The sequence below is a fragment of the Hyla sarda genome, chromosome 6 (genome assembly GCF_029499605.1).
Source record: "Hyla sarda isolate aHylSar1 chromosome 6, aHylSar1.hap1, whole genome shotgun sequence".
Lineage (NCBI taxonomy): Eukaryota > Metazoa > Chordata > Amphibia > Anura > Hylidae > Hyla > Hyla sarda.
Window position 1 is genome coordinate 89,149,464 of NC_079194.1, and position 27,932 is coordinate 89,177,395.

General features: G+C 44.0%; 1 protein-coding gene across 1 annotated transcript in view; it reads right to left on the bottom strand.

The window, feature by feature from the left end:
* The window catches only part of ERC2 (ELKS/RAB6-interacting/CAST family member 2), a 950,023-nt gene that overhangs the window by 456,530 nt on the left and 465,561 nt on the right, over nucleotides 1-27,932 (bottom strand). The window contains exons 10-12 of the mRNA XM_056528115.1: nucleotides 12,160-12,300; nucleotides 11,181-11,321; nucleotides 6,563-6,598 (exon numbers count right to left, since the gene is read on the bottom strand). Coding sequence (XP_056384090.1) covers nucleotides 6,563-6,598; nucleotides 11,181-11,321; nucleotides 12,160-12,300 — 318 coding nt within the window. The remainder of the gene's footprint in view (nucleotides 1-6,562; nucleotides 6,599-11,180; nucleotides 11,322-12,159; nucleotides 12,301-27,932) is intronic.

The following is a 27,932-nucleotide window of genomic DNA, read 5'->3' on the forward strand; positions in this document are numbered from 1 at the left end:
AATCAATTTGTGCTGCGAGTTCCCACAAAATGAATCGCGGCCCAGATAGAGTCTTCGTGGCTCATCAGTTACAGGTTGTTTGTGATTTAAAAAATACAAAAATAAATAAATAAATAAACTTATTTAAAAAAAAAAAAAAAGAAAGGAACTGGAATAAATAAATCTAAAAGGCAGATGAGAACAACAATTGGGTCAAACCGGAGCCTCAGTGATGAGAAAAATGTTGCAAAATGAAACCCAGGGACATTTATTACATTGCCCGGGCAAAAAGCAAGGACAGCAATTTGGGCAATTTTAAATGGCAGAACTGTCCTAGGGCATTTTATTGTGAAAACCACATGTTAGTCAGACAATGATTAAAGCTAAGCAACTGCTTATTTTAATTATCGAAAAAAAAAAAAAAACATGTCAGCACAGGGAAAGTAGTGACTGAGCGGAGACAAGCCGGGCCGTGCATGTCATTAACCAAAACTTGGCCTGGTGAGCCAACCAATGGCATCTGCTGACAGGACATAGAAAAACCTGTGGTAATGCTGAGTAAAGTGCCAGCGGGCAAACAGATGTGTTATCAAGGTCTCTACTCTAAGGGCAAAGTACTGTTCATTACACACACACAATAGACAGGAAATAATATATTGTTTTATAAGGTGAAAGACCAGGACAATTCAGTTCCTATTCAGTAGAGGGAATTAGCTGCATTGCTTTCTGAGCAGCGTTCCTAATATGCAGGAACATGACTACCTTGAGGACATTCTAAATTTCCGCTTGTATTGTAGAAAAGGGTCCGTGACAAATATTCAAACATGACAACTTTCTTGGGTGCAAAGGAAAGGAAGTTATCACAGTACTGTATTGTGGACTTTCTGGTAATGTGAGGAATTGAAGCTAGCAAGGGATCTTTTTTTCTCCTCACAGTAATTTATATCTATTAATGGAAACTACTGAACATAAGACATTCGTATAGACCCTGGGGATTCCCTGAAGAGATTTTATGAATCCATTCGGCCTCTTCATGAAGGATCCACCGATCCCACACTCCACCTCCTGGCAATGTAAGAATGACTGAAACATGTTTATATATTGAGGTGTCCCTATGATTTTTTATATCGCCTGTGATCCTTCTCCTAAACTCCCTTTTTACCTTTCCTACATATTGGAGATGACAAATGCAATTGCACAAATATTTTAATCCTCTGCAAAATCATATATATTGTGCTGTTATCCTGTAACTGTGTTTTGGTTTGCTCAATATGTGGGCATGCTTTACAACCCTGACACCAAGTGTCAATCGGTTTTCTTTCTAGCCAGCTACCTTTTTTCTGAAGGGGTTGGAAGTGGCTGTGCTCAAGTCTACCTGTGATAGCCCTGCCCGTTCTATATGTCACCAATGGATAATTCAGGAGTATATCCTGGAGGTCAGGATCACCTTTTAGGATATACCAATGTCGCTTTAAGATGGTTCTCACATTTTCAGCCTGATTATTAAAAGTCCTGAAGATTAGTTTACCATTTCTCTCTTTCCTTTAAGGTGTCAGCAAAGTCCTCCTATCAGAATTGAAAGCTCTCTAGTGGGCCCCTGTGAGTACCACAGTCTGGTAACCTCCATCAAGTAAATTGTCTTTTTGTTCCCTTGCTTGATAGTTGCAGGTCCGCAGTGACCTGCGGATCCTTAGGTATTTGCCTGTCAGTATACCTCACTTTAGAGGCTGGAGATGAGGACTTTTCTATTTCGTAAACTGTGGCCTTTCTAAATGTACATGTTTCCCAGTAACCCCACTGTCCTCTCATTATTAACACGTTAGGAAAAGGTATTTCATCCTGATGAAACTGAAATGTTAAATGAAGGCCTAAATTATTCTGATTGAGACTTTCAATAATGTTTTTGAAGCTCCAGACTAGACAATGAATATGTCATCTGTAAATCTCCTCCAGTAAGTATCTCTGGGTTCCAGCTGCTTTACTCCTCTTTAAAGACAATGGCACTCTCCTACCGGCCCAGTAGCCCCTGGCCCACTGAGTCCCTCTCTTTTTTGAGGAAAAAGTTAACAGCCTCAAGACAATCTCAATGCCTTAACATTTATAGAGGCCAACAACATGTGTCATTTACCAAGTATTGCGCGACCACGGAACTAACGATGGAAATAGACTTTGCATTCTCGGTGTGAGTAAAGATGGATGCAGCGGAGTATGAGTCCGCTGACATGCGCGGGATCTACATAGTTTTCGTGATTTCACTTGCCGATGCATCTTGATGACATAACAGGGTATGAGGTAAGGCTCTGGCTGACTCCTTGGAGGATATAATTGGATACTGACAGATGATAGGATCGGTTTCTGTGACCACAGATTGATGCAGGGGAGTGATTGGAGCATAAAGGGTGCAGTGTGATGACGGAGCGGATGACATCCCACAAATACTCATTTGGAGCACATGGTAGATGGTTTGCCTCAATTTCCTCCTGAAGACAGTGTGGTGACACCAAAACATGTAGAGGGGGGCAAATAGTGGGGGAGATTTATCGAAGGCTTTAGACTGGTTTTTCCTGTCTAAATTTGTCGCACAGAAAGTTGCAGTCTAAATATGTGCAACTTTTGCTTTAGAGGATTTTTAGAACCTGATGCATTCTAGTCTATTTTAGACAGAAAAATGCATTGGTGCTGAATTTATCAAAAGAGACTTTTTGGCGAAAAGTCGCATTGGCCGAAAGTACGCTGAAATGTCAGACCATGCTGGAGCAGGTTTAAATACAGTCTAAAGCATAGATCACGAAGTCTGTGCGCAGAATTTATCAAGAGCCTTGCGACTTTTGATAAATTAAGCGCACAATAGACCAGCCTAACCCTCTGTAAGTTGGTCTATATTGATGCGGGAAATAGATAGCTTTGATAAATCTCCCCCAGAATGTTTTTAATTGTGTCTATTTTACCAACACAGTGGGTTGCTATAATCTCGGTGGAAGAGCCTGTAGGCCTCACCAATAGGTAGTTATTACTACTTTAGAGCAATTCTCATCTATACCTGTTAGAAAAGTGGAAAGCCTGTAGGCCTGTAGGGAGCGGTAATAGCCTGTAGTGCCACTCATCTGTATACATTTAAGGTGAAATAGCCTGCAGGCTTCACCAGCAGAGAGTGGTAATAGTCTTCGGCATTATGCCTCTACACTTAATTATTAGGTGGAAAAAAACTATAATTTCCATCAACAGAGGGTGATGATAACCAGTAGGCACCACTCTAGTAAGCACTACTGAGGCCCTACCATCTAAACAGGTTATCAGTAGAGAGATAGCTCCCTCTTTTGTAGTGACCAGCTACATCTATTGAGGACAACAGATGATAATTTTAACAATCATTATTTCACCTGTTAAAGCTAAGTTTTAGTTAGTCTCTTAATGGGACCCTTGTGCCCTGGACTTAGATGGAATCCAGCTTGATGAATTCACATAAACCCTGAAAACCTATCTTTTGAAGGAGATCAAAGGTATCCCTAATATAAGATGGGAGAGAAACATACTTTGGAATTTTATCCAAATAAATCCCTACATTTTGGGTAATTCAATCAACTTCTGATACTATGGGAAGTCCCTTTAGGGGGAATAGCCCCTTATGTATCTTCCATAAAGCATAAAAGGTGGGAACCTGGGGATCAAAGGGACATATGAACTTACATTCATCTTAACTTACATGTCATTTCCAACATGTAAAAAAGAGAAAAAGGGAGTTTAGGAGAAGGATCAAGGATCACTTAGGCATATAAAAAAATCACATGGATGCCCCAATATCTAAAAATGTTTGGGAGATGCATGTGGTAGATATAGAAGCAATATCTTTCTGTGCAATAGAAGTCACTCCTTCAGTGCCTGTTTTATCATTGTAGCAAAGTTACAGACTGGGAGGCAGAATCAAGAGGTGCCTCAGATCTCAAGTCAGCAACAGTTTTTCTTTGTGACATTCGAGTTTCCTTGTGGCTTTTCCTTAACTTTTACCATATTTCTGTAACAAACTCTCTAGGTATTGATATGTCATGTCAGTTATTTTATTTGAAATATATAAGAGTAATAATGAGTTTTAAGAAAGCCTTATCTTAACCCCTTAAGGACTCAGGGTTTTTCCGTTTTTGCACTTTCGTTTTTTCCTCCTTACCTTTTAAAAATCATAACCCTTTCAATTTTCCACCTAAAAATCCATATTATGGCTTATTTTTTGCGTCGCCAATTCTACTTTACAGTGACGTTAGTCATTTTACCTAAAAATGCACGGCGAAACAGGAAAAAAATCATTGTGCGACAAAATCGAAGAAAAAATGCCATTTTGTAACTTTTGGGGGCTTCCGTTTCTACGCAGTGCATATTTCAGTAAAAATTACACCTTATCATTATTCTGTAGGTCCATATGGTTAAAATGATACCCTACTTATATAGGTTTCATTTTGTCGCACTACTGGAAAAAATCATAACTACATGCAGGAAAATTTATATGTTTAAAAATGTCATCTTCTGACCCCTATAACTTTTTTATTTTTCCACGTACAGGGCGGTATGAGGGCTCATTTTTTGCGCCGTGATCTGAAGTTTTTATCAGTATGATTTTTGTTTTGATCAGACTTTTTGATCACTTTTCATTCTTTTCTTAATGGTATAAAAAGTGACCAAAATGCGCTTTTTTTGACTTTGGAATTTTTTTGCGCGTACGCCATTGACCGTGCGGTTTAATTAATTATATATTTTATAGTTCGGACATTTACGCATGCGGCGACACCACATATGTTTATTTTTATTTTTTTTTACACTGTTTTATTTTTTTATGGGAAAAGGGGGGTGATTCAAACTTTTATTAGGGAAGGGGTTAAATGACCTTTATTAACACTTTTTTTTTTACTTTTTTTTTGCAGTGTTATAGGTCCCATAGGGACCTATAACACTGCACACACTGATCTTTTACACAGATCACAGGCGTGTATTAACACGCCTGTGATCAGTGTTATCGGTGCTTGACTGCTCCTGCCTGGATCTCAGGCACGGAGCAGTCATTCGTTGATCGGATACCGAGGAGGCAGGTAAGGGCCCTCCCGGTGTCCTGTCAGCTGTTTGGGATGCCGCGATTTCACCGCGGCGGTCCCGAACAGCCCGACTGAGCAGCCGGGTCACTTTCACTTTCACTTTAGAAGCGGCGGTCAGCTTTGACCGCCGCTTCTAAAGGGTTAATACCGCACATCGCCGCAATCGGCGATGTGTGGTATTAGCCGCGCGTCCCGGCCGTTGATGAGCGCCGGGACCAACGCGATATGATGCTTCATATCACGGGAGCCGGCGCAGGACGTAAATATACGTCCTGCGTCGTTAAGGGGTTAAAGGGGTACTCCATCCCTAGACATCTTTTCCTCTATCCAAAGGATAGGGGACAAGATGTTTGATTGCGGGGGTCCCACCTCTGGGAGCACCCCGTCATCTTGTGCACGGAACGAGCTTTGCTCCGTACCTGATGGCTAGCAATGCAGGGTCCGGAGGATCGTGATGTCACAGCCCCGCCTCCTTGTGCCATCACACCCCGCCCCCTTAATGCAAGTCTATAGGAGGGGGCGTGGCAGCTGTCATGCCCCCTCCCAAAGACTTGCATTGACCCCTGCGATCAGACATCTTATGCCCTATCCTTTGTATAGGGGATAAGATGTCTAGGGGCGGAGTACCCCCTTTAAGTCTTATATTATGACATGGCTGCTTTATTAGGAGGGGTAAACTGCTTGCTTTACAAAAGTGAATAGGTAAATATCATTTTGATCGTTGGCTCAAGCTTATGGCCGTGCTGTTAAAGTTTAATGGTGGTTTGTTGTTTACCACAATGGCAGAACTTAATTAACATGGCCACACCTGTCCTCAGGTGGTGTGTGGTATTACAGCTTTTGCCCTTGAGCTGTAATACCACTAATAATTTGATGACATATGTGGTGCTGTTTTGGGAAGAAATTTGTTGTCGTTTTTCTATTTTTTATTTAAGGTTACCCCTTATAAATGTTTATGTACATTAAGGTGAAAAACCTCTTTCTATATCTCATGCTACTGAGGGTCCCATTTATGTCCCATTTAAACCACACATATTCATAGCTGGTAAAGCTGTGGATCTTTCCAATGTCGTGCCATAGTGTAGAAAAAGCAGAGTGATACATGCCACATTATAGAGGCTTAATCACAATGAAATAGAGTTAGTTTGGAAGTAATTATTTTAGGACATGAATGATACTGATTTCCCCTCAAAAACCATCTGGAATTAACAAGCCATTACTATAATTTAATCATACATAAATTCTCTGTGTACACTTACAAATTTAGAAGCCTGAAGGATCCTGCAGAGTATTAAATGAAGTTAACCCATTCGCCACCTTTCATGCATGCTGCAGCACTACCAAAAAGCAGAAACTACCATTTGACTGTTTCCAACACTGATACACAGATATGATGCAGGCAGAGCCGGAGCATGTGTGCGGCCGGAGTGATGCTATGACACAAGATGTGCGCAGCTCTATGTCGATGGAGGTTGCATGCTGTGTTCTGTTTCTTAGTCACTTACAGGATTGTACATCTGATTGAACAACTGCTCAGCTTGCTACGTTAAGGGAGACGGGAAGGGTTGACGCACACACAAAAGGAAAAAAAAGAAGGAAAGATTTAGGAAAAACAGCATTAACTGGACAATCTAAGCGTGTCTGCAGAAAAGAACTTGTCATAAATACGTAGCAATGTAAGTTCCTCAACATTCCACGGTAAAATCGTGAGAGTCACAGGGGACAGCTGCGTGTTTACCTTGGCTGCTACAAGAGAATGGTTAGGAGCTGAAATGTATGGTTTACTGTTACTTTCCCTTTCTCGAGTTAAATAACCCATGAAATCAAGTAGGCTGTCCACTTCTGATGATACATTAAGTGCTGGACTTGGGCAATGAATCACCAGAAGTGCTTTTAGTGAAGACAGCCATTTATCATGCAACTTTCAAAGATAGTAATAATAAAAGATTAATTAAGAACCATTGTTAAATACATGTCATTCATTTAGCAAAACTGTTGGGGGTCAATAAAGGAACAGTGAGGGGAGGAGGCCTGATGGGAAGATGAAGAAGATGTAGCCGCTGCTACATAAGACGCTCTGTTCTAATCTCCATTACAATATGCACCTAAACAGTGGATTATGTTAGAAAGTTGCAGCATGCAGTCGAGTCCTGAAATGAAGTTTACAGTGATTAAGAGACATAGTTTTCTTAAAAAATTAAAGGAACACTGCAGATAAAACTGATACACAGAATTACACCAAATGTAGAGTTGGAGGGGGCAAAGCATGATACAGGAATTCCAAGAACACTACAAAGAGAACTCCTATGTCAGGCTTTGTCCTGCAGTAGGCCTAACATAGAGCATCAGCTTCACCACTGGAGTTCCTTAAAGGGGTACTCCACCCCTAGACATTTTATCCCCTATCCAAAGAATAGGGGATAAGATGTCAGATCGCCGCGGTCCCGCTGCTGGGGAGCCCTGGGATCCCCGCTGCAGCACCACGATATCATTGCACGTAATGACGGGCAATACATCGGCCGGAGCATCGTTATGTCATGGCTCCGCCCCTCATGATGTCACGGCCCGCACCTTTGAATTCAAGTCTATGGGAGGGGGTGTGGCGGTCATCACGCCCCCTCCAATAGACTTGCATTAAGGGGACGGGCCGTGATGTCACAAGGGGCAGAGCCATGATGTCACGCTGCTCCGTCCCCTGTATCGCCCGTCATTACGCACAGAGCGAACTCGCTCTGTGCTGTAATGATAGCGCGGTGCCGCAGCGGGGATCCCGGGGCTCCCCAGCAGCGGGACCACGGCGATCTGACATCTTATCCCCTATCCTTTGGATAGGGGATAAGATGTCTGGGGCAGAGTACCCCTTTAAAAAAGTTATTGAAAATTGCTTATCTATAATCAGGACAAAAGAAAGTTTATCCAGCTCCCCGATAAAATATTGTATGCTTTATTCAAAATTCCATTAAAAAATTGGGAAACAATAAAAAAACATACAAACAAAAAAAAAAGTGCAGATAAAACACAAATGAAACTCCAGCGCGTTTCAATCAGTTAACTGATCTTAATCATGGTAGCCATGGTAATTTGCCTTATATCTGCACTTTTGTGTTTGTATCTTTCTTTTTGCTTTTGAAGTTTTTAATGGAATTATAAATATAGCATACAAGATTATATCGGGGATCTGGAGAAACATTTCTTTGTCCACTGCCTACACTAGGGCCCAGCCCAGGCGAATTGCTCCATGCCTCCCATCCACCTCTCCATTTGTGACTACTCACTACTATCATCCAGGATCTGGTGAGCGGATTATGATTTTTTCTTTTAGTATTTATAATCAGGACAGAGGTCCAGGAGCACACCAGAGGATTTGCAAACAGGGTGTTTTTATTATCCCATGTTCAGATATGTATCTGAACATGGGATAATAAAAAAAACCCTGTTTGCAAATCATCTGGTGTGCTGCTGGACCTCTGTGTTTGATATCCTTGTAAAGTCTGCGACTGGGACTGTTTCACTCGGCTTGCACCCATCAACTGCATTTTACTCTGGCTGTGCTGCCTCAACACTTCTTTGCTATAATCAGGACAGGCTATCAATATTAGATCAGTGGGGGTCTGACTCCTGACATCCCCATTCGAAGAGGCCTCTTCAGTCTCTTTATTGTACTAGATAAGTGCTGCAGCCTCTTCAAACAGCTAACTGGTAGGGGTGCCAAAAATTGGACGCCCATCAAATATTGATGGCCAATCTTGAAATCCGACTGGTTACTGAGGAAACCATATAATTGTGTTACATGAATGGACCGTGTTGTTGTACATGAATGTGTCTAGAAGTATGTCCACAAAAAAGTATATTTAATTGTATGAGATTATTTCTGTATGTTTTTAAAAATGTTTACCTTTAAAGAGTTAACTACTGTAGAGCTTCTTTCTATTTCCTCTGGGGTTGGGGTTCTTAAGAGCAATTTATCAGATAGGAGGACAATGGTATGTATTGTAGGGGAAGGAAAGTGTTCTGCATTGAACTTTGTATTGTAGTGACCCACAAATATGCTGGGAACATTAATGATGCTACAAGTTTATATGGTCTGTTTGCCCCATATGTTACACGAGTGAAGAGCTGGTGACTAACTAAGCAAACAACACTGTAATTAATGAATGTCATTACTGGGACTGAGGTTATTTAATAGGCATTCACAGAGAACAAGTGGTAACTACAACCAGGCTCAGTTTAGAACCTTCCACTATTTCTAAAATCTAAATTTGCAAAGCCTCCTTTGTCTAGCAATGGTTTCCAACAGGTTGGAGATCATCTGCCTTAAATGGGCTATCTGGGGACCAGGGGCGTAACTATAGAGGGTGCCGAGGTAGCAGAGGGCCCTGGTGCCCAAGGTGCCCCCAAAGACCCTGCCCCAAAAGGGAACACCAACAATATAAATGGCACATGGAAAAGTGAGGCACTGTTATAGATTTTGCATTGGGGCCCAGAAGATACAAGTTAAGCCTCTGCTGGGGACATACCATTTGTTATATATGGCTGGGGGCACGATAGAAATTTAAAAAAAGGCACGTTCACCTCCCCCAATACTCCGCAGCTTCCAGTGGGATGTTGTTCAGTCCCCTACTCCTCCCACTTCCTTCCGAGACAGAAGCAGAAACAAGCAGTAAGGTGCAGGGGGCCTATTGTTGTCAAACTGGATGTTGGGGGGGGGGGTAGAGAATTCATTTTTATCAAGTCACTAGCCATACAAAAAGAGGTATATGCCCAATCAATCCCTATGTAAGTAAAGCATAATGAGGTAGATTTACCACAGCAAATTACGGCTGGTGTCCAAGGTGTACACCAGAACTGTTATTTGTTTTAGATACTTTTTATGTCTCACCAGAAAGTTGTCAATTAAATGTGTCAACTATGTCTATCAAGATGGGTGCCTAAGTTTGTCATGATCAAAATATAATCATAGTACCAGTAAAGATACCCAAACACTTGCAGTAGCTGTTAGGTTAAATTTTGTTTTGCCAACAACTATCTTCTGATCCCATCCATACACATAAATGTTCAGCTCAGCATTCTTGTGTATTTGATAGGCAGAGAAAGCTACTAAGAGTGGCTTCTCTTCCTTACCATCATCTGTCGGAGAATAGTCAGAAGGCCTCCATACACCAAGACAGTCCTGTTGAAATCAGTGGGTTCAGCCAACTTCTTTCTAAGGTGTATGGGGGCTCTAAGAAGTAGAGAAATGTGTATTTTGTATATTGCCCAACCTCTCTGCATATTTTGCTATAAAATAGTTTAGCCTCAGTAACCAGTCTGCCTTAGATATTACACTTAGAGGAGTTTACTAGGATTTTTATCTAATCCTTCCAACAGCCCACAGGCACAAAACATACATACAATTGTGGCAATGCCTGGTACTGAAGATCATTGCCGGTAAACCTAATTAAAAACAATATTCAATATATTTTTTTTATCTGCACTTGTGGATTTTACTGTGAATCTACAAGCAAATCTTGCAACAGTAGAATTTGTTTGAAGATTTTTATTTTTAAGGTGGATGACATTTTTAAAATCTGAATTATATCCTTACTACTGTATTCTGCTGCTGATTTTCCATGCACCATTTTACACAGAACATCCCCAATATTTCCTTCCCATGTGAACATACCCTTACAGTTCCTGTTCTTCTATGAGTGCTGTGGAAAGCATCTGTTTGCTTCACATAACAGCTTTGTTTGCACTACAGAAACAATTGAAGCAATGATTTTTTTTTTTTGTATTAGTTTAAGCAAATTGCATCCAAACCTTATGGCAATGTGATGACAAAAGTCAATCCTGGAAAAACCACAAAGACTTTGAATTGGAATTACAATCTGGTTGGGTTCAGATAAGTGTCATCACCCTCTCTGGACCAAAAACATGCAGTATATATTCAACATGTGATATACTATTGTTTTAATACTCCTAAGGTCCAATCACCACGATTGATAAGACTTTTATTTCCCTAAGTTCAAAGCAAACTTTGATGCAGCTACAGTTCAGAGTGCAGTAAGTGGTGACTGAACCATCTGAGAATTTCCAGACCATTTTTATGTCACCTTGTGCTATATACAAAGATGCTCTACATACCTTTTTCAACTGGGCTTCCAACTTACTACATTCCTCTTTCTTCTGTTCGATGGCCATTTCAAGAGATTTCAACTTGGAGTCTCGCTTCATTCCTGATGAAGCCAGAGTAGATGCATGTTCCTTCATGTCAATTAAACTGGTCTATAGAGAAATAGAAACATCTCTTCAATAAAAGTGGTTTTCAGGACAAGAATATTGATGGTCTATCTTAAAGGGGTACTCCGCCCCTAGACATCTTATCCCCTATCCAAAGGATAGGGGATAAGATGTCAGATCGCCGCGTTGCCGCTGCTGGGGAGCCCCGGGATCCCCGCTGCGGCACCCCGCTATCATTACAGCACAGAGCGAGTTCGCTCTGTGCGCAATGACGGGCGATACATGGGACGGACGATACATGGCTCTGCCCCTCGTGACATCACAGCCCATCCCCTTAATGCAAGTCTATGGCAGGGGGCGTGACGACCGCCGCGCCCACTCCCATAGACTTGTATTGAAAGGGGCGGACCGTGACATCACGGGGGGCGGAGCCATGACGTAACGATGCTCCGGCCCCTGCGCATCATTACGTGCAGAGCGAACTCTTTCTGTGCTGTAATGATAGCGCAGTGCCGCAGCGGGGATCCCGGGGATCCCCAGCAGTGGCACCGCGGCGATCTGACAGGGGATAAGATGTCTAGGGGCGGAGTACCCCTTTAAGGGTGAGTGCTGCGCTGTCATATTTCTCTCCACATTCACGTCATCTATTTTTGTCTATTGCTGCTTTGCACCGCCCAGTGGACAGTACAGGCTCCTGTCCATCATGTCCTATCTCTACTAGCAGGACCCCAGTGCCCATCTTCTATTTCCCACAATACAATACTGTATGCTTTGTCGCAATCTGTAAAATAAAGTTAGTGTTGGCAAGTTCTTTAATTAAATAGGACCTAGTAAAACAAACTCTCAAGCACAAAAGCAAAATATAATCAAGAGTGCAACCAACCTCTTTTTCCGTCAACTCTGCCTGCAGACTGTTCACTTTTTCTTTTAGGTCTTTGTTCTCCTTCTTGTAGTTTTCAATCTCTTCTAGTCTTTCTCGATCATCCCGCTCTCTTTGTTCTTTTAGACGTTCAATAATTCTCTCCTAAAGGGGAAAGTAAGCAAAAAGAACAGTCATTGTCAGGTAACCTCTTACTGTATAATAACTTAAGTAAAACTGCCTCACTTTATTTGAACTGCCATCACTTTATTTAACAACCAAAGGGAAGTATGAAGTACAGCAAGATCAAAGTCGATCTTAAAGGTATAATCCAACATCAGGTAGATATCTAGATGCATATTGCAATGCTAACAGTTCTGAAACCACCAAAAATCCATTTGTTGTTTGTTTGCTGTACATTCAGATTATAACTGTGCTTCCTGAATGAGCAGTTGCTCAGTACTACTGGGGTAAGATAAATATATATGTGTGATACTAATGTTGTATAGCTGTCGCACCAGACTGAACGGAAACCTACCGAGTTATCTTATAGAGGTAAAAAAAAAGTAAGAAAAAAAACTGTAAGAACAACTTTCATGACAAAATTAGCTATTTTATATCATTTTATGAAGACCATAACATACTAGCATAGGCTGGGTTCACATCACGTTTTCTCCCATACGGGAGCGCATACGGCAGGGGGGAGCTAAAACCTTGCGCTCCCGTATGCCTTCGTATGCGCTCCCGTATGTAATTCATTTCAATGAGCCGGCCTGAGTGAAACGTTCGGTCCAGTTGGCTCATTTTTGCACTGTATGCACTTTTTCCCTGGAACTAAAAGTGTGGTCAACCATGGTTTTAGGTCCGGTTGTAAAAGCGCATACAGCAAACGTTTCACTCCAGCCAGCTCATTGAAATGAATTACATACTGGAGCACATAGAAAGGCATACGGGAGCACAAGGTTTTAGCTCCCCCCTGCTGTGTGCGCTCCCGTATGGGAGAAAACGTGATGTGAACCCAGCCATATTCAGACTCTTATGTCTTGGGTATCCAAACAACCTGTTATACCATTGGGAGTATTTTCCCTTTAAATGCTATTATAATTAATGGCCTGACCATGAGTGCAATAAGATTCAAGTATAACCAACTCCTAAAAATACACCGTGTGCATGATACATATTACAGCAATAACTCATAACATATTTGTATCACTTAGTTCATTGTCTCCCATCTGTACAAATTATGGACACATCTATTCTACATTGATAATGATCACTTTTTCCCTAGTTGAACAGCTTAGGTTAAGAAATATGTTTCCAGGAATAAAATAAAGCTCTTAATGGCCAAATTATGAAGAACAATAGCAGAACATTTTCTTGGCTTTCCATTTTATTTTCATACAAATCATCCCCAAGACACAGAGCTCTTATTTTAATCAAAAGCCATGTTCTTTTTAATATGTAACAGCTCAGTATGGTGCTCTAACTGTAGGCTACCAAATCAAAACCAAAACGTTCCCTTCTGGGAAGACCATGGGGGAGATTTATCCCCCAAAAAAAAAAATGCAGAGGAAAAGTTCATCAGTTGCCCATAGCAACCAATCACATTGCTTCTTTCATTTTTAAGAGGCCTGTAACGGAGCTGGATGTGGATCTTCTAACCTGTGTGGCTGATGACTCGGACCGTATCGGGGAGGGGAGTCTAAGGTGCCGGTGGTCTTCACCAGAGCCCGCCGCAAGGCAGGATGGGCTTGCTGAGGCAGGCGACACCCAGTTCGCTACCGCCGACACAGCTCAACCACACAGGTAGCTGGGCAATGCGAGGTACTAAAGGATAATGAAGTAGCGTAGCCAAATGTAGCAGAAGGTCAAGGCAGGCGGCAAAGGTGCGGAGTCTAATAACGTAGCAGAAGGTCTGGATACACGGGAAAGGCTAACAGGCTAAAGGGTCGCTTAATCTCAGGCTAGGGGCACTGAAGATCCGGCAGGGAAGTGTGGGATGTGCAGGGACTTTATAATGTAGTGTCAGGTGCAAACAGTAATTATGGGTGTATTGGCCCTTTAAACTCCAGAGTTCCGGCGCGTGCACGCCCTAGGAGACGGGGACACGCGCGCCAGAGCTGAGACACAGGGGAGGAGGCGGCAGCGGAACATGGTGAGTGAAGGGCCCTGGATTTGCATGCGCATGCAAATGTGGCCCCGCCGGAAGACAGGGACTCTGCACTCACGGCCGGTATTTGCGGCTGGAGAGCAGAGTGTAACAGTACCCCCCCCCCCCTTTGGTCTCCCCCTCTTTTTGGAGGACAATAATTTATGGATGAGGTCACAGTCTAGAATATTAGTTGGTGGCTCCCAAGACCTTTCCTCCAGTACGAATCCTTCCGAATCTACGGAAGGAAGAAGCGTTTTCCTCTGATAAGTTTGGAGTCCAGAATTGTCTTGACAGTAAAAACATCGGGGGTACCTGAGATGGGAGTAGGATAAATGTCCTTTTTAGAGAAGCGGTTATGGATGAAAGGTTTCAAGAGGGAGACGTGAAAATAATTCGGGATCCAGAGGGAGGAAGGCAGATGAAGAGAATAAGCCACTGGATTTAGATGTTTCTTTACCTTGTAAGGACCCAAATAGTGAGGACCCAGTTTATAGCAAGGTACTTTGAAGCGAATATATTTAGATGACAACCACACTCTGTCTCCAGGAGAGAATTCGGGAGGAGAACACCTTTTCTTGTCCGCTTGAAATTTCATACCGGTCGTGGCATATAAGAGGGAGAGCCGAGTCTTCTTCCAGATGGAGGTGAAATTCTGTACAAGTTCATCTGCCATAGGGACACCAGAGGGAGAGGACAAGGGAAGGGGTGGATGTGGATGAAGTCCATAGACTACATGAAAAGGGGAAGTCCCAGTGGATTCGGAATTCCGATAGTTGTAGGAAAACTCGGCCCAGGGGAGTAAATCGGTCCAGTCATCCTGACGAGCCAAAACAAAATGGCGAAGGTAGTCTCCCAAGACTTGGTTCCCCCTTTCAACTTGTCCATTAGATTGAGGGTGATAAGCCAAGAAAAAATTTATTGACTTGGAGATGTGAGCAGAGAGCCCTCCAGAATTTTGAGACAAATTGAACTACCTGGTCTGACACAATATGGGTAGGCAGTCCATGCAAGCGGAAGATGTGGTGGAGAAAAAGTTTAGCAAGCTGCGGTGCTGATGGTAATCCTGGCAGGGGCACAAAATGAGCCATTTTAGAGAATCGGTCTACTATAATAAAGTCCATGGCAATATTGGTCCAAGGTCGCTCAGAACCTGGCAAAGGTTGTAGAAGTCCTGCAGGTTTGGAGCGAGGGGTCTTGTCCAGGGCACAGACCCAGCAGGAACGGACAAAGTCAACGACATCCTGTTTTAAAGTTGGCCACAAATACTGTTGGGATATGAGTTGTAAGGATACCGGCATGACTGGCCAACAATGAGGAATGACCCTATTTCAAGACTTGAAGTCTGAGACGGGGAGTTACGTAAGTCTTTCCAGGAGGCAGGTGCTGAAGAGTTGCCGGTGCTGCAGAAATGCAACGATTAGCAGGTTTAATATGTTAAGGATGGGATTCTTGGTCTTGTACATCGGAGGATCTAGACAAAGCATCCGCCTGAAGATTCTTCTCTGCTGGATGAAAGTGAATAAAAAAGTCAAATCTGGAGAAGAACAGAGACCAGCGAGCTTGACGAGGGTTGAGACGATGAGCAGTATGTAGATAGAGCAAGTTCTTGTGATCTGTATAAATAGTAATTGGGTGTACAGAGCCCTCCAAAAGATGATGCCATTTTTCCAAGGCCAACTTTACAGCCAAGAGCTCACGATCTCCTATGGTATAATTTATCTCCGCAGAAGTGAAGGTCTTAGAGAAAAAAACACAAGTTACAGTTCTACCTTTGGAGGATTTTTGTGTCAAAACTGCACCTGCAACAACAAAAGATGCATCCACTTCCAGAAAAAATGGCTTGCCTGGATCGGATCTTTCTAACACAGGAGCAGATGAGAAGGCGGCCTTTCATTGCTTGAAAGCTTCTTCAACCTCAGGAGTCCAGGTTTTTGGATTAGCAGTCTTCTTGGTAAGCGAAACAATGGGAGCTACCAGAGTGGAGTAGTGAGGAATGAATTGCCGATAATAATTGGCAAAGCTGAGGAAGCGCTGAATCGCTTTCAGAGCAGTAGGTTGTGGCCAGTCCAGTACTGTGGATAACTTGTTGGGATCCATTTGTAGACCTTGACTGGTAACAATGTAGCCCAGAAAAGGGAGGCTAGTCTTTTCAAAAGTACATTTCTCCAGTTTAGCATAGAGATGATTTTCACGGAGACGCTGTAACACTTGGCAGAGGTAAGAGCGATGAGACTGGACATTGGGAGAGTAGATGAGTATGTCATCCAAATAGACAACGACACAGGAGTACAGGAGGTCACGGAAAATATCATTGACAAACTCCTGGAAAACTGCTGGAGCATTACAGAGTCTGAATGGCATAACAAGATATTTGAAATGTCCATCACAAGTATTAAATGCAGTCTTCCATTCGTCCCCTTCACGTATACGAATCAAATGATAGGCTCCCAGAAGGTCTAGTTTAGAGAAAATCATTGCACCTCACAGATGATCAATTAACTCTGAGATTAAAGGAAGTGGGTAGCGGTTCTTTACTGTAATTTTATTCAAGCCTCATAATCAATGCAAGGTCGCAAGGAGCCGTCTTTTTTTTCCATGGAGAAGAACCCAGCTCCGGCATGGGAAGAGGACTTCCTGATAAACCTCTTCTGTGATACATTATGTGCTCCGGCTGGACACGCTGGCCGTGAGTGCATGGTCCCCTTACCTGCTGTTGCCGATGGGGTTGGGACTCGCATCGTGGGACGCGCCCCCATGTGAGCCCCAGTCCGTCACTCCCTGGGTGTTTCTCCTGCCTCTGCCTCTCTGCTCCGGCGCACGTGTCCCCGTCCCCTAGGGCGAGTGCGCTGGAGCTTTAAGATTTAAAGGGCCAGTATGCTCATTAGTGTAATTTACCTGTGGCTCATTTATAAATTCCTCCACCCTCCTCATTCCCCTGCCAGATCTTTGTTGCCTTGTGCTTTAGAGAAAGAGTTCCTCAGTATTGCCTTGCTGTGTATCTGATGTGACTATGACCTTGCTCCTCTGCCGCCTGCTCACTGAACTTCTGCTACGTCTTGACTACGCTACTGTGCTGCATGCCTTGACCTTCTGCTATCCAGACTACAAGCTGCCTTATCCCTCCTGTGCCTCGCATCTCCTCAGCCACCTGTGTGGTTGAGCCGTGCCAGGGGTAGCGACCTGGGTGCCGCCTGCCGCAGCAAGTCCATCCCGCTTTGTGGCAGGCTCTGGTGAAAACCAGTGGCACCTTAGACTCCGCTCCCTGGTATGGTCCGAGTCATCTGCCACACAGGTCCAGCGGATCCACATCCACCGGAGTTCCTGTCTTCTGAAACATGAGTGTTACATTCTGAAGGTCATCCTGGATATAATTAGACATGGTCAGAGTTTCTGGGACTGACAAAGGGTAAATTCTGCCCCTGGGAGGAGTGGTGCTGGGCAGCAAGTCAATAGGACAATCGTAGGGACGATGTGGTGGTAACACTTCGGCTTGCTTTCCACTGAAGACATCAGCATAGTCCTAAAGAAAGGAAGGCAAAACAGAGATAGGACCAGATCATGGTTCCAATTTTGAGATACATATGTGGATACAGTGGTTGTTGCAATGCGGGCCCCAGGGAAGGACTTCTCCAGTTTCCAATCCAGCTGAGGAGCATGGAGTTGCAACCACAGTAGGCCAAGCAAGAGAGGAGAAGTACAATGTGGGAGAACATAGAAGGACAAGTTCTCCCTATGCAAGACTTCTACCCACATAGACAATGGTTCCGTGTGATATAGCACAGTACAATCCAGTCTTTCACCATTGACCGTAGAGATGTACAGAGGCTTTAACAGTCGGGACACCGGCAGATGATGCCTATGTACTAGGGAAGCATCAATAAAATTTCCCGCGGAGCCAGAGTCCAAAAAGGCAAAAACGGAGAAGATCTCTTTGGGAGGAAGGAAGAGCTGGACCGTCATATTTAAGTGTGGAGAGGTGATATTCACACCTAGGGAGGCCTCTCCAACAAACCCTAGGTGTGAGCGTTTCCCTGTGACTGAGGACGCAGAGGACAACCTTTTAGGAAGTGATCCGCACTGGCACAGTATAGACATAGATTCTCAGTTCATCATCGAGTTCTCTCCTGCAGGGTCAGGCGAGACGGATCCACCTGCATAGCCTCCACTGCAGGAGGCAACGTAGAAGGTTGCGGTGGCTGCTGGAAGACAGGTGCCAGACAAGGAAAGCACCAAGGTCATGCAGACTCCCTTTCTTGGCGTAGTTCCTCACGTCGCTCTGAGAAACGGATATCAATCCGGGATGCCAACTGTATAAGCTCATTCAGATTAGATGGCAATTCCCGGGCTGCGAGGACATCCTTGATTTGACTTGATAATCCTCTCTTGAAGGTGGCGAAAAGAGATTTATCATTCTATGCTAACTCTGATGCCAGTGTACGAAACCGAATGGCATACTCGCCCACAGAGGAGTTGCACTGAGTAAGACTCAGCAATGCCGTCTCAGCGGAGGAAGCCCGAGCAGGTTCTTCGAAGACACCTCAAAATTTTGTCAGGAACGCCTGGAGATTGGTTGTGAGGGCATCACTGCGATCCCAAATTGGAGTTGCCCAGGCCAAAGCCCTTCCAGTTAAAAGACGGAGGATGAAGGCCACCTTTGCTCGTTCCATAAGAAACAGATCCGCCATGAGTTCAATGTGCATAGAGCACTGAGTCACAAAACCACGACAGGACTTGGGATCCCCCTCATATTTCTCAGGAAGAGACAGACAGAGTCTTGATCCAGCGATGACTGCAGGAGTGGGAGGTGCCACCGGAGCAGGAGGAGGCTGTGGTTGTGACGGTTGCTGCTGAGCAGTTAGCAACTGCTGCATCATGGCGGATAAATGGCTCAACTGCAGTGCCAGCTGGGCCAACTGCTGTGACTGGAGCGCCACGATGGAAGTGAGATCCGGACTATCAGGCAGAGGAACCCCAGGGGGATCCATGGACGGAACTTGCTGTAACGGAGCTGGATGTGGATCCTCTTACCTGTGTGTCTGATGACTTGGACGGTAATGGGGAGCGGAGTCTAAGGTGCCGCTGGTCTTCACCAGAGCCCGCCACAAGGCAGGATGGGCTTTCTGGGCAGTCGACACCCAGGTCACTACCCCCGACATGGCTCAACCACACAGGTAGCTGGGCAATGCGAGGTACCTAAGGATAAGGCAGTAGCATAGTCAAAGGTAGCAGAAGTTGAAGGCAGGCGTCAAAGGTGCGGAGTCTAATAATGTAGCGGAAGGTCTGGATTAGGGCTGGGCGGTATACCGTTTCATACCGAATACCGAAATTGTTGTCCTGCACGATATGAATTGTTCTCCATACCGCAATACCAGTTTGGCCACTCACCCTCAGGAACTAATCATATGTGACCCGCAAGCGCTGTTCTGCCCCCCCCCCCCCCACCACCAATTAATTATCAGCCCAGCGCTGCGCTGTCCCCATCGGGGTAAATACTCACATATCATCCGCAAGCGCTGTCCTCCTCGTCCTCCTGTTTGTTGTGGGCCGCTGGCTCTGACATTCTATAGCTGTATCCCCATGCCCGAGCTGCAAAAGGTAAACAAAATAAACTTTAACTCACTTTTCCCGTCGGTCCGGACCAGCTTCCTAGGGAATGGAATGTCGTACAGCCGTCAGCCTATCACTGGCCGCAGCGATGTTCCGCCTTGGCCGGAGATAAGTTGAGCGCACTGTCATGTAAGAAGCTGGATTCTTACATGACAGTGGGCTCAGCCTATCACCGGCCGAGGCGGAATATCGCTGCGGCCGGTGAAAGGCTGACGGCTCTCCGTTCACGTCCCCAGGAAGAGCGTAAGGCCGACGTAGGAACATGCGTTAAAGTTTATTTTGTTTACCTTTTGTAGCCTGGGCATAGGGATACAGCTATAGAGTGTCAGCGCCAGCGGCCCGCAACAAACAGGAGGACGAGGAGGGCAGCGCTTGCGGTTGATATGTGAGTATTTACCCCGATGGGGACAGCGCAGCGCTGGGCTGATAATTAATTTGGGGGGGATACCGTTATATACCGTGGAACCACCATAAGTTACAAAAATATTGTGATACACATATTTGGTCATACCGCGCAGCCCTAGTCTGGAAACACGGGAAAAGCTAACAGGCTAAAGGGTCGCTTAATCTCAGGCTAGGGGCACTGAAGATGTGTTAGGGAAGTGTGGGAGGTGCAGGGACTTTATAATGTAGTGTCAGTGAGCAGGAGGGCAACAACCCAGTAGCAGGACTGCAACCTCCGCATTTGTGCAAGGAGGAGCAGGAGGAGCACTGCCAGAGCCCTGCAAAATGACCTCCAGCAGGCCACAAATGTGCATGTGTCCACTCAAACAGTCAGAAACTGACTCCATGAGGGTGGTATGAGGGCCCGACATGCACAGGTGGGGGTTGTGCTTACAGCCCAACACCATGCAGGATTTTTAGCATTTGCCAGAGAACATCAAGATTGGCAAATTCACCACTAGCGCCCTGTGCTCTTCACAGATTAAAGCAGGTTCACTCTGAGCACATGTGACAGAGTCTGGAGATGCCGTGGAGAACGTTCTGCTGCCTGTAACATCCTCCAGCATGACTGGTTTGGTGGTGGGTCAGTAATGGTGTGGGGTGTCATTTCTTTGGGGGCCGCACAGCCCTCCATGTGCTTGTCAGAGGTAACCTAACTGACATTAGGTACCGAGATGAGATCCTCAGACCCCTTGTTAGACAATATGCGGGTGCGGTTGGAACTGGGTTCCTCCTAATGCAAGACAATGCTAGACCTCATGTGGCTGGAGTGTGTCAGCAGTTCCTGCAAAAGGAAGGCATTGATGCTATGGACTGGCACGCCCGTTCCCCAGACCTGAATCCGACTGAGCACATCTGGCACATCATGTCTCGCTCCATCCACCAACGCTCTATTTATACCCAGAACTGTATCCATAACAAGGGGGCATCCTCTACGTCTTGAGGAAAGAAGGTTTCTACACCATAATAGAAGGGGTTTCTTTACTGTAAGAGCAGTGAGACTAGAATTCTCTCCCGGAGGAGGTGGTCATAGTGAACTCTGTAAAAGAGTTCAAAAGGGTCTGGATGCATTTTTGGAGAATAATATTATTGCTGGTTATGTATACTAAAGTTATAGGGACAGAACGTTGATCCAGGGATTTATTCTCACTGCCATATTTGGAGTCAGGAAGGAATTTTTACCTCTAGTATGAGGGTTTTTTGCCTTCCTCTGGATCAACTCAATAGGGACTCATCAGGGTTATAGGTTGAACTTGATGGACTCTGGTCTTTTTTCAACCTTAAGAACTATGTAACATCACGTTGCACCACAGACTGTCCAGGAGTTGGTGGATGCTTTAGTCCAGGTCTGGGAGGACATCCCTTGGTAGACCATCTGCCGCCTCATCAGGAGCATGCCCAGGCATTGTAGGGAGGTCATACAGGCACCTGGAGGCCACAAACACTACTAAGCCTCATTTTGACTTGTTTTACGGACATTACATCAAAGATGGATCAGCCTGTAGTGTGGTTTTCCACTTTGATTTTGAGTGTGACTCCATATCCAGACCTCCATGGGTTGATAAATTTGATTTCCATTGATCATTTTTGTGTGATTTTGTTGTCAACACTTTCAACTATGTAAAGACGAAAGTATTTCTTACGATTAGTTCATTCATTCAGATCTAGGATGTGTTATCTTAGTGTTACCTTTATTTTTTTGAGCAGTGTACAAAGTCTCATTGACTTCATGAGATGTCAATTCTTCTAGTGGAATTAAGATCTGCATCAGAAATTACTCTGTGTTAAAAGTGTTGCACAAACCTATTTAAAATCAATGGGAGTCTGATTCAAGACAGAATCTTCAAGTATCAAAAGTATAAATATACTGAAATAAAAAACACAGTATGAACCCACCTGATATTGTTTTTATTAATTTGACACCAAACATAGTGATCTCCTAACAGGGATTGATCACCTACCTAAAATAGAATGACTACAGAGTATAGGCTTCAAACTCCAGTCTAAAATATACAGTAGTAAAGTTGGTCTTCTGCCGATTATTTTGTTTATTATTTGTCTACATGTGACAAGCCAAACCATGTCAATAAAACAAGTAATTTGCACAGTAATTATTAGAATTTTGAGAAACATGTGGCTTTCATGAGACTTTCTTCTGTGGTGCTTACGGAAAACTGGACTATATAATGGGCCTTTTAATAAACAGTTCTCTGCACTTGCGGTTGGGCAGAAAAGGATGACTACTGGACCTGTCATCTGTGCGAGAGGAGATGTCAAACACATCTGGTCTTGGAGTTCTACTTGATTAACAAATAACATTGGGAAATCTTAAAAAGATGTTTCTGTTTCAGATGTATTTGCATTGGCACAGTCTTATTGTATGCTGAACAGTTTTTTTTTCTTTACATGCTCCCTTACTTTATTTCAGTAGCAGGAACCAGCAGAACTTATCACACAGTCAAATGTTATTAAACCTTCTGGAGGTCCACCACCAATGAAATATCAGAAATGGCCTCAAGAGGTTGATGCAGTGATAAAGTTAGCATGCCTATCTGGGTAGATTATGGTTCATTTCTAGAGTAAGGTGATGTCGGCTGAAGCCAGTGGGGTACCTCAGGGACCTGTGCTGGGACCTATTTTGTTTAATATCTTTATCAGTGATATTGCAAAAGGTCTTGATGGTAAGGTGTGTATTGTTGCTGATGACACAAATATATGTAACAGGTTTGATATTCCTGGAGGGATCCGCCAAATGGAAAAGGATTTGGGTAAACTAGAGGAATGGTCAGAACTCTGGCTACTAAAGTTTAATGTGAATAAGTGCAAGATAATGCACTTGGGACAGAGTATAGAATATGTGATATAGTCCTATCCTCAGTATCTGAGGAGAGGGATTAAATGGTCATTATTTTAGAAGACTTAAAGGTAGGCAGACAATGTCATAGACAACAGGAAATTCTAGCAAAATGCTTGGGTGTAAAGGGAGAGGTATTAGCAGTAGAATGGGAGAAGTGCTCATGCCGCTGTACAGAGCACCGGTGAAGCCTCACTTGGAGTATTGTGTGCAGTACTGGAGGCTGTAGGATATAGATATTTTGGAGAGAGTTCAGAGAAGAGCTACTAAAATAGTTCATGGGTTGAAGAATAAAACTTATCAGGAAATGTTAAAGGACCTTAACATGTATAGCTTGGAAGAAAGAAGAGACAGAGGGGATATGAAAGAAACCTTTAAATACAAAAAGGGATTCAACAAGATAAAGGAGGAGAGTATATTTAAAAGAAGAAAAACTACCACAAGAGGACATAGTTTTAAATTAGAGGGGCAAAGGTTTAAAAGGTAACACCAGGAAGTATTATTTTACTGAGAGAGTAGTGGATGCATGGAATAGCCTTCTTGCATAAGGGGTTGCTGCAAATACAGTGAAGGAGTTTAAGTATGCATGGGATAAGCATAAGGCTATCCTTCTTATAAGAGAGAGATACGTATAGGGCTATCCTTCATATAAGTTGGGACAAGGACGATTCATAAGTATTGAGAATATTGGGCAGACTAGATGGGCCAAATGGCTCTTATCTGCCGACACATTCTATGCTAAGCATTTTCACTTTGCATGCTGTAGATTCTGTCAAAGTGTGGCAAATCTGCCTTTAAGCAACCTGAGGTGGTTTCTGCAAGTAATGTCAAGTATTTTGCTCCACAAAATGGATTTATATGGTACATATTCCCATTGAAAACAATAAGACACAGTTTTTAACATAGATTTCAATGTGAACCAGAAATCACATGGAATTCTCGCCATGTGAATATACCGTACTTTCCTTTAACCCCTTAAGGACCGAGGACATATCGGTACGCCCTGGCTTCCTGGTAGTTAAGCACCCATGGCGTACCTGTACGCCCAGTGGGAATTTCGGTCCCCACCGCGCGGGATCGGACCGGGGTGACTGCTTATATCTATCAGCAGGCACCCCGCGCAAATGCCCAGGAGGGTCATCAGACCCCCCATGTCGGCGATCGCTGCAAATCGCCGGTGAATTCACACCGGCGATTTGCACGGATTCTGGGTCATACGGGTCTATGGTGGCCCAGTGACATGGAAAATAAGGGGGATAGGGGTTGTACAAGACACCCACGATCCTCCTGAAGGGTTAGGAGTGAGGAGGCAGGGGTGCCACCCCTCCTATCTCTGCAATTGGCGGTATAGAAGCAACGACCAATAGCAGATCAGAGGCGGGGGGGTTAACTTTCGGTTTCCCCGTTCTGCCCACCCACAATAGGCGGGGCAGAACGGGGAAACCATCAGGGACTGGCGCCGAAGTCCACTTACCCATCTCGGAGGCTGCGGGTGATGATCGGGTGCGGTGATCGGCGGGCGGCGATGTTGTGCGGCTGGCTCCCTGGATCCTACAGAAGCCAGTGAGTTGCCTAGCAACATCTGGATGGCTATAGTTTGAGACCACTATACAGTGGTCTCTAAACTGTAGCCCTCCAGATGTTGCAAAACTAAAACTCCCAGCATGCCCAGACAGCTGTTTGGGCATGCTGGGATTAGCAGTTTTGCAACAGCTGGAGGGCTACAGTTTGGAGATCACTGTGCAGTGATCTCTAAACTGTGGCCCTCTAGATCTTGCAAAACTACAACTCCTAGCATGCCCACACAGCAGTTTGCTGTCTGGGCATGTTGGGATTTGTAGTTTTGCAACATCTGGAGGGCCACGGTTTGGAGATCACTGTGCAGTAGTCTCTAAACTGTAGCACTCCAGATGTTGCAAAACTGCAAATCCCAGCATGCACAAACAGCTGTCTCGGTATGCTGGATTGTAGTTGTGTTACCTCCAGCTGTTGCATAACTACATCTCCCAGCATGCCCTTCAGCGATCAGTACATGCTGGGAGTTGTAGTTTTGCAACAGCTAGAGGTACACTGGTTGGAAAATACTGAGTTAGGTAACAGAACCTAACTGAAGGTTTTCCAACCAGTGTGCCTCTAGCTGTTGCAAAAGTACAACTCCCAGCATGCACGGTCTGTCAGTACATGCTGGGAGTTGTAGTTTTGAAACAGCTGGAGGTTTGCCCCCACTAAGTGAATGTACAGGGTACATTCACACTGAAGTTTCCTGCTTGAAGTTTGAGCAAACTCCTAGCGGGAAACTCACTGTAAACCTCCGCCAGTGCGAATGTACCCTAAAAACACTACAATACACTACACTAACACATAATAAAGAGCAAAACACTACATATACACCCCCTTACACTCCCCCCCCCCCCAATAAAAATTAAAAATGTATTGTATGGCAGTGTTTCCAAAACGGAGCCTCCAGCTGTTGCAAAACAACAACTCCCAGCATTTCCAGACAGCCACTGACTGTCCAGGCATGCTGGGAGTTTAGCAACAGCTAATGGCAGCCTGTTTGGGAATCACAGGCGTAGAATACCCCTATGTCCACCCCTATGCAATCCCTAATTTAGCCCTCAAATGCGCATGGCGCTCTCTCACTTTGGAGCCCTGTCGTATTTCAAGGAAACAGTTTAGGGCCACATATGGGGTATTTCCGTACTCGGGAGAAATTGCACTACAAATTTTTTGGGGGCTTTTTCTCCTTTTACCCTTTATGAAAAGGAAAAGTTGGGGGCTACACCAGTCTGTTAGTGAATTATTTTTTTTTTTAAATTACACTAACATGATGCTGGTGTTGCCCCATACTTTTTATTTTCACAAGAGGTAAAAGGAAAAAAAGACCCCCAAAATTTGTAACGGAAATACCCCATATGTGGGCATAAAATGCTATGCGGGTGCACAACAAGGCTCAGGAGTGAGAGCGCACTATGTACATTTGAGGCCTAAATTGGTGATTTGCACAGGGGTGGCTGATTTTACAGCGGTTTTGACATAAACACAAAAAAGAAATACCCACATGTGACCCCATTTTGTAAACTACATCCCTCACGGAATGTAACAAGGGCTTATAGTGAGCCTTAACACCCCACAGGTGTTTTATGAAAATTCTTCAAAGTTGGATGGAAAAATGAAAAAAAAAAATAATAATAATTTCACAAAAATGCTGGTGTTACCCTACATTTTTCATCTTCACAAGGGAAAATAGGAAAAAAGCCCCCCAAAATTTGTAACCCCATTTCTTCCGAGTAAGACCATACACAATATGTGGATGTAAAGTGCTCTCGTGGTGCACTACAATGCTCAGAAGAGAAGGAGCGCCATTGGGCTTTAGAAGAGAAAATTTGTCCGGAATTCAAGGCCACGTGTGTTTACAAAGCCCCCATAGTGCCAGAATAATGGACCCCCCGACATGTGACCCCATTTTGGAAATTACACCCCTCACGTAATGTAATAAGGGGTACAGTGAGCATTTACCCCCCACAGATGTCTGACAGATTTTTGGAACAGTGGTCCCCTTATTAAATTCTGTGAGGGGTATAGTTTCCAAAATGGGGTCACATGTGGGGGGGGGGGGTCCACTGTTCTGGCACCACAGGGGGCTTTGTAAACGCACATGGCCCCTGACTTCCTTTCCAAAAAAATTCTCTTTCCAAAAGCTCAGTGGCGCTCCTCCTCTTCTGAGCATTGTAGTATGCCAGCAGAGCACTTGATGTCCACACATGGGGTATTTCCATACTCAGAAGAAATGGGGTTACAAATTTTGGGGGTCATTTTCTCCTATTACCCGTTGTAAAAAATTTAAATTTTGGGAAAAACCAGCATTTTTGTGAAAAAATTTTTTTTTTTCATTTACACATCCAACTTTAACAAAAAGTCGTCAAACACCTGTGAGGTGTTAAGGCTCACTGTACCCCTTGTTACCTTTCCAAAACAGTATGCCATGTGGGGTTTTTTTTGTTGCTGTTCTGGCAGCATAGGGGCTTCCTAAATGCGACATGCCCCCCAAAAACCATTTCAACAAAATTTTCTTTTCAAAAACCAAATGTGACTCCTTCTCTTCTGAGCATTGTAGTGCGCCAGCAGAGCACTTGATGTCTCCACATGGGGTATTTCCATACTCAGAAGAGATGGGGTTACAAGTTTTGGGGTGCATTTTCTGCTATTACCCCTTGTAAAAATAAAAAATTTGGGGGAAAACTAGCATTTAAGTGAAAAAAAAAAAGTAAAAATCATTTACACATCCAAATTTAACGAAAAGTCGTCAAACACCTGTGGGGTGTTAATGCTCACTGTACCCCTTGTTACGTTCCCTGAGGGGTGTAGTTTCCAAAATAGTATGCCATGTGTTTTTTTTTTTTTTTTGCTGTTCTAGCACTATAGGGGCTTCTTAAATGTGACATGCCCCCCAAAAACCATTTCAGAAAAACTCACTCTCCAAAATCCCATTGTCGCTCCTTCCCTTCTGAGCCCTCTAGTGCACCCGCCGGACACTTGACATACACATATGAGGTATTTCCTTACTCGAGAGAAATTGGGTTACACATTTTAGGAAGATTTCTCTCCTTGTACCCCTTGTAAAAATAAAAAAATTGGGTCTACAAGAACATGCCAGTGTAAAAAATGAAGATTTTGAATTTTCTCCTTCAATTTGCTGCTATTCCTGTGAAACACCTAAAGGGTTAACAAACCTTATGA